Source organism: Acipenser ruthenus, chromosome 4, assembly GCF_902713425.1.
Source record: "Acipenser ruthenus chromosome 4, fAciRut3.2 maternal haplotype, whole genome shotgun sequence".
Classification (NCBI taxonomy): Eukaryota; Metazoa; Chordata; class Actinopteri; order Acipenseriformes; family Acipenseridae; genus Acipenser; species Acipenser ruthenus.
This window is the reverse complement of record NC_081192.1, coordinates 73,891,496-73,901,450: the sequence shown is the minus strand read 5'-3', so window position 1 is coordinate 73,901,450 and position 9,955 is coordinate 73,891,496. Positions and strand designations below refer to the sequence as shown.

The 9,955-nt window shown below is 37.1% G+C and overlaps 1 protein-coding gene across 2 annotated transcripts; it reads left to right on the top strand.

Annotated features, from left to right (window-relative positions):
- Nucleotides 1-1,374: 1,374 nt before the first annotated feature.
- On the top strand, nucleotides 1,375-8,348 carry LOC131736938 (calcium-binding tyrosine phosphorylation-regulated protein-like). 2 transcript variants are annotated; one of them, XM_059022767.1, is made up of 6 exons: nucleotides 1,375-1,489; nucleotides 3,367-3,537; nucleotides 3,659-3,712; nucleotides 4,882-5,487; nucleotides 6,880-7,314; nucleotides 7,940-8,348. In XM_059022767.1, exons 2-6 carry the CDS (start codon nucleotides 3,390-3,392, stop codon nucleotides 7,966-7,968), a joined length of 1,272 nt encoding a protein of 423 aa, XP_058878750.1. In that variant the 5' UTR covers nucleotides 1,375-1,489; nucleotides 3,367-3,389; the 3' UTR covers nucleotides 7,969-8,348. The 2 variants fall into 2 exon arrangements, with proteins under 2 accessions (XP_058878750.1, XP_058878749.1); XM_059022766.1 differs by having other exon boundaries at nucleotides 6,880-7,999.
- The last annotated feature ends 1,607 nt before the right edge of the window (nucleotides 8,349-9,955 follow it).

Below are 9,955 nucleotides of genomic sequence, written 5' to 3'. Positions count from 1 at the left end.
CCTGCCATGGTTGTGTGAAAGATGTCAAACACAGTGGAGAGCAGGCGAGCACACCCAGCTCCATCGCCGTCTGTTTACACTCTGCACAAGGCAAACACACCGAGATCATACGGACTGAGGCAGCTAAACCCAGCCATTATCCTGCTAATCCTTTTATTGCTCAACACAGCCCAGTTAAACTGCAAACCAATTCCACTGAGCACTGACTAGTTTAATAGTGTCTAAAGAGCCGAATCAATCCAGCTTTGCAATACCGTTTTATGACACATTATTATTTTTCTTGCTCTGCAGCAACATTATCCGAATTCGTCTATAACTTCAAAACACTTAATCAAAAAAAAAAAAGTAGACAAAACATGTATACTAATGATGGCAATTGGTCTACTTCAGTTCGTTTCGTATCCAATGAGTGTTAAAAAATCTTGGTTGTGCTGAGTATTTGGTTTCTTAGAAACAGGGTATTCTATCAATGTATTGATCTGGATGGACTTGCACGTGCTTGGTTTGGCACTTATTTGTCAAACTGTTAGCAAACTGTAATTTGGCGGTCTTGAATTCTCCATGACTCCAGCAGGTGGTCCAAGGGGCTGTGTTCATGGACCTCTACTTTACGTAAGTCTAAATTTTCATCCTGTGCGTTTGATACTCAGGTTTACTTTGATTTAACCCGTGCCTCTAGGTTATCTTTGCTTGGATGATATTGCAGCCTGAATGTCCAGATTTATTTGACTGCAAGTAAAACTAAGCCATTACTAGTAGGTTTCATTGACTCTTATAAACGTTTACCCTAGAAAAATGCATTGCAAACTTAATGCTGCATATTGCAGTGAGGTATGGACACGCACATTAAAAACATGGTAAAAACACAGGATTACTATTGGAAAACTGCAAAAGAATCACTGCAAATTTACCATGGTAACTTTAGTTTAAGGGAGCCGACATAAACACTTGCTTACAGTAGTCCTATGTCAATAACGACATTTTTTAAGCAAAAAGTCAGCATTTGTCAAGGCGTGATTTCAACCACACAAATATAAATTATACCTACAAATGTAGTTTCTTAAATTAGGTAGATTTATTTTTTGTTAAAAACACATTAAATGTAGTATTCAAATACTGCCATTTGTTAAAGAAAAAAAAAACATTTGAAGTGCAATCGAATGAAGATAAAAAAAAAAAATTAAACATGAATTTACTTTACACCTAGTTAGATAAAATGAGAAATGTGGAATGGCGAAATGTCGAGTTTTTATTTATTTATTCCCTCACATACACGGCCCGAGGGCTCTTCAAACACATGATATACTTTTCACTGTAAAATACAACAGGCCACGCCCATTATTGTGATGTTTCAGTAAACCAAACCGGTTCACACGTGCAACGTGTGATTACATCAGAGTACAAATCAATATCACAAATCAACACGAATTTGTAAGTTGCACTTGTACCCCGAGGCTGATGCTGCAGCACTTGTTTTTCATTGCTGGAGGTGAGTTTCACGTAATTTAAAAGAATAATTTTGGAAAACACGCTTTATGAGATACGTATTGTTCTACGCAGTATACTGTGGAGATATGTGTGAAATTATATACATACTGTAGCAAGCAGACACATCTTTTAGACACACCAATAGTGCTGGTTGTTTTGTTATTTTAACGTGTATTTATAACGTTTGTTAATATACATTTATACGAAGGGGACGGGGGTGAAATTTACAATGACAGCGCCCCCTTCCTGTTATGTAGAATATTAAGTGATGCTGATCGTGAGTCCGCCAAGGTTGTTATTGCTTTACTGGATAATTGAAGCAGATATATCCTAAACAACAAGTACAGTTACCATCGTTGCCCTCACTCCCGTGCAACAGGGTATAACTGCGGACTGCAGGCTCGCCCAGCGTACCCCTATGAGGGTACCTCACTCATCGTCCTTCAGTCATGCGTGCGCGGCTTCTAATTACGTATAATGAACCCGAGCGCGAGGGTAGCTCATCCATAGAATTTTACCGAAAAATTACAGATTTTTTTTTAAACTGAATGTCGGTTTTTACTGATTTATACCCGATTTCTGTCTATTATTCAATATTTTCCCGGTACTATTTTCTAGGGAATACACACTATTTTAATCAAAATGCTGTTTTATTTTGATTCTGACATTGTAATAAGCAGCCTTACATTGTATCCTAGGATACAGCAGAGATTACAGGTCAAGTAACGTTCAAACGTGGTTCTCTGTCACTTCACAAACACATTATCACCTCATTATGTTTTCCAAGCAAAGTCTGATTATTGAGGCAATTGCTGGGCATAGTAACTACTAGCTTGATCAAAAACTAAATTGAAATACACGAAAATATAATATTTTTGGGGAGAAAATATAAATCAGTTTATGAATATTCAAAAGAAAACGAATGTTTCGAAGTATACAAAAAGCAAAAATAGCAGAAGTGGGTCAGATGAGGCAGAGGATGCAACGAGGCTGAAGTTGGCTTCTTATTCGCCAGCTTCTTATTCGCTGGCTTTTAGTGCATAAATGTATTTGTCTACGTTGAAGAAGTAGCCTTGAATTTAACTGGTTAAATCACGTCGGGCCACCGATTTCTCTGCAGGTACCTAGCGAGGGGCACCCCCTCTGCAAGCTACACCTGTATTTAGCCCGACCCAAAATGGTTTACTGGGGCAGAACAGCAGGCAAATATGCCAATCGCTCAGCTTCTTAGTCGCTCTTTATGTATCTATGTTGAATAAGTAGCCTTGCATTTAACGGGTTAAATCACGTTGGGCCGCCAATTTCTCTGCAGGTAGCTGGCGAAGGGCAACCCCTCTCAACCCTATCAGCTCACAGACATGCTTGTTATTGCTAATACTGCTAAAATACAAAAGTAGTATAATCAAGTTTATTTTACAATAAGATACAATACAACCTATACATACCAATCATTGTAAGAAACACCACACACTAAAGTATTATTTAACCATTTTATTCCATTGATTGGCTATTTGCATACTGCATTAAGTTTGCACTATTGGCCATCCGTAGAGTGTTGCCCTACTTAATATTTTTAGTGGTGCTGTGAGTCAGCATTTATACGTCATATTTGATATTGTATTGTAAATTTAATACACAGTTTTAATATTCTTCAATGTTTTGTAAGACTATATCATTTTCTCATTTCACAAAATAGTAGTTAATTAAAGACCAGAGTAAATGCTGTGAAAATTTGACCTAGGAATTCTAAGCCTTTTTGTGAGGGTACTGTTACATTTTCATGGTTATGTATTGATTCTTGTTTTTGTGAATAACAGTTAAATAATGTAATGATGATCCCACTTAATTAACTTTATTTTTATTTTTTATTAAACATAGCTGAATGCTGAAGGTATTTCAAGATGTCAAGTCATCACGCAAAGCTGGTCATTCCCTATGGCCTGAAGACGCTGCTGGAAGGGGTCAGCAGAGCTGTGATGAAGAGACAGCCAGAAAACATTCCAAAGTTTGCTTCTTGCTACTTTACAGAACTACTGAAGTTCAGAGACGGTACGTTCATGCTCTGTACCCAGTGTTATTGAAGCATCATTACTAATTATAAGTGTGAAATTTGTTGCTCACAGTTCCTTTAAAGCTGTTATTTTAACATAATATTTTTTTTTTGTTTCAGAAAATCCTTCTCTTGACATAATGGGCCTAGAAAATGAATTTCGGCGAATTCACGGTAAGGTGTAATATCTGGTCTCGATTTATTCGGGTATCTGAGAAAAAAAAAGCGAAAGTAAGTAAACAATGCATTTTAGGGTCTTTTTTATAAAGTAATGGTGTTTAATAGCGATGATCTGTTTTTAAGTGTAGTGAATTAGAATTCTGAATGTTTACCACCTTGTACACTACATTCAAAACAAGTTATCGCTTAAATACACAACAGTATTTGCAGTACAAGCAGTTTACAGTTTTTAAAAAAAGGATTATTTAAACTGAAACCTGTTCATAAATTGTTAAGCAGACGAGTTACCTGCATTTGCTTGCCACGACAGGAAAATGCTAGAATCTCCAGCACTTGCTGACACAGTTTTAAGAGATGCCTCTGTGCTGTCTCCAGAACCAATGTTACCCGATGATACCCATGAGATAACCCGTATTCATTATGAATCTTCATCCATAAGGGACAAGTCTGTTCCTACTAAAGGCTCATCAGGACACTCAACACCCACTAATGAGGTGTCGTCCTGTGCCCCCTATAGTGAAACCCCTGCAGATCAGTTGAGACATACAGTTATGGCCAAAAGTTTTGCATCACCTAGAATTTTTTAATTGAGACATAATTAAAAAAAAAAAAAAAAAACCTGTATGAACCTATTTTAAATATTTTATTTAACATCATGTAATCAAAGAAACTACAAAATGATATCGCAAAAGTCTACTGGAAGCCATGATTGTAGTACAGTATTTCATGTTAAATTTTGAAAGCGTAACATTATTCATCAGGTTTCATTAAACTTTAAGAAGCAAAATTAATTAATTCTATAGGGTGATGCAAAACTTTTGGCCATAGCTGTAGTTGCAGTTTTTCTTTCTATTTCCGAAAAATCTACAAAATCACCGGATAGCATTTGGCCACTACCTTCTCATGAGCCTGATGTATGTAAACCTGAGTCACAGATGGATTGTCCGGTTTACCATGAGACAGTAGCTCTGGCAATAAAATTCCAAGTTTCCAAAAATTTCAATCTGTTTACCAAAATGTTTATTCTGCTACCAGGCTTGTCTGTTGAGAAAACGTCTTTGGAGACACTGATAATCTGAAAATTGCTCGTATACACCATATCATTCTAACCGCAGGTCTCTGCATGCCTTGCGATCCTAATACTGTTCAATCTTTTTATGCAGATTTGGGGTCTTCGTTTGAGGAACACAGACTTGGGGTGGCAGCTTTTCACAATGATTCACCAGCTTCTGAAGAGCAGGGAACCCATTCCAATACGTATACTTTTGAATCAGGCATTGTGAGGAGCCCTTACAGTGATCAAGACCCAAACACCAGATGTGCTGTTCAGTCAGTGTTTGAAAGAGTGCCGTCAGGCATATATGAGGCCACCTCAAACTCAGTGTTACTTAAAACACCTGATGTTCCTCATGAGGATGTAATAACTGTTCATTCTGAGAATGTTCCAGAATCATTAATATTCCATAAAGTTAAGGAAGAATCTTGTACAAGGCAGAGTTTATTGGGTTTTGATGAATCAACTGCTAAACACAAAAATGCTCAGGACGGGGAGTCAGCACCAGGAAAGGAATACCAAGCAGTAGTGTTCCAAAGAGTTCCTTCAGCCATTCAGCTGGCTACTCCTTCAGCTGCTCAAGAAACAGTCAATCAGGATACACCTGTGAATGCTATGGAACATTCATCAGCAGAAGCGCCTTCCCTTCATCGCAAAACTTCAATTTCTGGTGTTGAGGTACCTCCTGAAAAAGCAGAGATTGAACAGGAATGTGGTAAGACCCATTACTTCAAAACGTAAATCTGAAAAAATCTCATTGGAAACTCAGGTTGACAAACGTTTCCACTAAACCTTCATAAGTTAGAAATACTGGTGAAGGCATTAGCCAAAATGTTTACTTCCTGATTTAGTTTTAATTTCTTACCTTTTGACTTTATGTTACATGTTAATACTTGTCCAACGTGTAAGAGACAGCTCATTAAACAGTATAAATCTATCAGAGACTCAGAGTCTCTGTGTCAGTCATTAAATCTTAGATTGGTATTGTTTACACTAAATTTGTCAACCCTGGACAGTAAAACACAAAAATGAAGTGCAAAGTGCTTAGCACTTGCAAGGAATTGTCTTCATTTACTCTAGTGCTTCTCTGAAAATGTAGGTTTGTATGAATCATGTATTTATTTAGGATTTTATGAGGCTGGTATGTCATACTGCAGAGATGTGTCTGTATCGCTTTTGCCATTTCCTAAAAGCTGTATTGGAGAGACATGAGTAAGTAGCTGGGTTCTGAAAAATATAACATTACACATCTCCTGTGTTGCTACAACTGTTTAAATAATGTACCTTTAATTTTTATTTTCATTGTTAACATCCTGACAACTTTTTACACTTATAACTTTAAAGTCTGTTTCGAAGCTCTGTTCAAAATGACCACTCTAATGCACTGGAGTTTGAGAGCTGTCCTCTAAATCACTGCAGGAAGAGCAATTAAACAAACAAACAAAAAACATAACAAGTGCTCAGGCTTTTCTTTTCCATACCACATCATGGATTGCTATGGCTGTGCTACCTGTTTGACAATGTGGGCAGTAATCCTGGCTAGAGCGGCCATTTTAAAACAGACTTTTAAGTTATAAGTGTAAAAAGTTTTTAGGATGTTAACAGTGAAAAGAAAAATGACAGATACGTTGTTTATATAGTTGTAGCAACACATGGGAATGTGTAACGCTATATTTTTCGGAACCCCACTACTTACTTTTTAAGCCTAAACTTTACCCATACAGTGAAAAGTTAAGATAAGGCACAGGTTATTTTGGAAATAGTTAGCTGGAATATGAACATTTTTAAAAGGTGGCATATTTTTTTCTTCCTGAAAAAAACCCATCTACCATAATTGTAAAAATGTATATTTTTAGTTTACAAATAATCATGAGTGTCTTTATACTTTATACCAGCCTTGCTCGTGTAACAGTGGTGCTCTGTGGCCTTTATGTGTTGTTAAAGGTCCCAAATGAATGTCTCCTGCTTGCCATAGTAATTTAGTCTTTGTATTAATTTAAACTTTACACTTTCCAATTAAAAGTCTTTTCAATGACTTATGTTATGAAAATGTAAGGGGTTGCTGTTGTATGAATAAGGCTACTAATAGATTAGCTTTTTCTTTCAGTCACTGCACAGCAACAGATAGCTGTAGATTTACCCACTGAGGCTGGCCGCCAGCCTGAAAACCCTACTCAGGATGATGCAGAAGAAGTTTGGATGCTTTATCGTCTAGCAGATTTTGGGACACTTGGAAATATGATGCAGGCTCATCAGTATGGTTCATCAATGCGACCATTTGTACCAGAAAAGTTATTGTCTTTTCACCCAATGTACCAGGGCATTTACCCAGTGCAGGGAGTATTCCCAGGAGCTGGTTTTATACCTATTCAGACTTTTCCAACAAGTCAATTGTCCTGTCCCAACCTTGCCAATATTCTTACACAAAGAAGACCAAGCGCCCCTCAGTTTGTTTTGGTAAATTCTCCTTCTGAAGAACAGAACATGAAATTAGTTGCTCCTCCTGCTGGTAAAACGACTAAAGTACCTTCACAGAGACCAGGTACTCCCAGATTAATTTTCTGTTTCCATACCTATTGACAAAGTTCAACCTCAAGTATGGGGACCTGGCCAATTGTCTTTCCAGGTGGTTGCTATTGAAATTAACCAACTTAGTCAATATGAATTGAAAAAGCAGAATATTTTGTGGCATACTTCACATACAGTTACAAACACTGGTTAGTTAGATCTTGCTGTGCATTTGCCAAACTAAAATGACTATACACTCAATAATATTAAAACATGTATGTCAGTGACATTCATCCAAATCTCTGTTTCTAAATTCAATATTATAGCTACTGGTAACATAAAAAACATATATAATAATAACTGCACATTTAATAACTTAGGGATAAGCTAATGCATCTCTGCAATATCTATTAAAATATCTATAATTTCAAAAGCTTTGGAAATATGATTCTCTCTTCTTTAGTATTGTATATCCCACATTTTTAATGTACCGTACTTTTCATCTTGAGAAATTCTGAATCACATTTTTTTTTTTCTTTATTTCTTACTTTCAATACAGTGTACAGGCAATATTTATTTTATCTGAAGGGGCAAAATCAACCCTTATGGAGATCTCATTATAATCGCATCAACTTATATTTTTATTGTCTTTGTAATAGGTACAGAGAAAAACAACGGGACTCATTAAACAGAGGACTGAAGGACCCACCCAATTCCTCAGCAGGTACATTTTAGTTTTTTGTATATTTAGTATTGAAAAATATTTATCCACAAATTCAGAAAAACTCAGTTGAAAGTTAAAGCTTCAGTTGATACAGGCAGAAGGTTAAATGTTTGTATGTAATGTATGTAAAAATATAACATGTACTGTATTTTAGGGTCAGCGTAGTCTTGAATGGATTGACATTCATATTAAAAACAGAAGCATCACAAACCATATAGAAACTAACATTACACAATGATTTGACATGTTTATAATAAAATGATCAAATTGTAATAGGTTACATAGAGGGTTTTTCACATGTTTGGGAGCTTTCAAATGCTGGAATGGACATAATGCAAACTATGGAGCCACTCATTTAAAAATTAAGTATGCATTCTTTATTATTATTATTATTAATAATAATAATAATAATAATAATAATAATAATAATAATAATAATAATAATAATAATAATAATAATATAGGATTTATAATATGTTTATAGGTCTTTTTTTGCCCTCCAGCACTTAGCTCTCGTAAGCTGAAAACGTAGCTTGACCCTGTAAACTATATAATCTTTACATTTTATTGTCACTAAAAACAGGCGCTAACTGCAATGCCAGCCATAAAGGAAATGTATAAAAATGCGACTGTGTGTCTAATAACAGAGCTGCTTTTTTCATAATAGGTTTGGAAATTCAATTCAAGAAAGACTTTTGACCTGTTTGGTGGACTATGACTTGGTAGATGTTCATTTTACTTTAGTCAATAAACTGATCTTGTGCAAAAAAATATATTCTTTGTTTTTTTTGGGGGGTGTGGCAAAGTGGTTAGTAGTGTGCAGGTGTAGAGGTGATGCTGTGCTCAAACAACGACAATAACACAGTGTTTACGGTCCAAACAGTTCTTTTAATTGTTGCCACGGTTTGGCACCATCAAATAATAATGCTGGCAACTACACAGCAATGTGTAATTGCACAGCTAAGCAAAACAGGGTGTCAGTCCCCAAATACTAACACAATAATACAAGCACGACTCTGCATCCTTTCTCGCGGTGCTCCAGTGCTGGTGGTGAATACACAATTATTGGTGACTAGTGTAGTATTTGGAATCCAGATTTAATGCTGGCTGGAACAGTGACAGCTCCCGGTTGTTAGCCGTCTATTATATAGAAATAAAAGGTGGTTAACAAAACAAATACAAACACGGTTTCCTGGTCCTTTCGTAAAACCATAACAAAGGAACAGATTCCATCGTCACATCCCCTAAAATACCCTTAGTCACGCCCCCTCCGATAGCTAATTCAATCACGTCTCCTCCAATCCATGACTCACACATCGCTTACTGTACTAGGGCGATGACTTCTGATATTGTGACTCCACCCCCTTCCTGGATGGCTGGCTTCCGACTGATACTGGAATGAACTGCTGAACCATCCAGTACGAGGCACACTGTTCCTGTTATACAGCGCCCTCACAGATCGGGAAGGAGATTTTTGACTAGGATTCATTTGCTCTTCGTCACATATCCCACCGCTCACAGTGGAGCCGAAGGAACACTTGGCTGAATCTACTTTCCCCTTTACACCCTCCTCCCGGGAAAAGTAATCAGCATTTTGGTGATCTTTCCCTGCACGGTGTGTCATAAAATACACAAAGGGTTGCAGCGCCAGATACCAACGAGTTGCTATCCTTCATCATGCTTAACCTTCTGAGTGGGGCGTGGTCAGTGACGAGATTGAATGAATGATCCAAGAGGTAGTATTGTAAGGTCTGAGTGGCCCATTTAATGGCCATACATTCCTTCTCTATGACGGAGTAGTTACGCTCCCGAGGGAGCATTTTTTTTACTTATATAGAGGATGGGGTGTTCTACTCCCGTCGACCTGCTGGGACAAGACTGCCCCCAGACGAGCATCCGAAGCGTCGGTGTGGAGGATGAATTCCTTATCAAAATCTGGTGTTATAAAGGT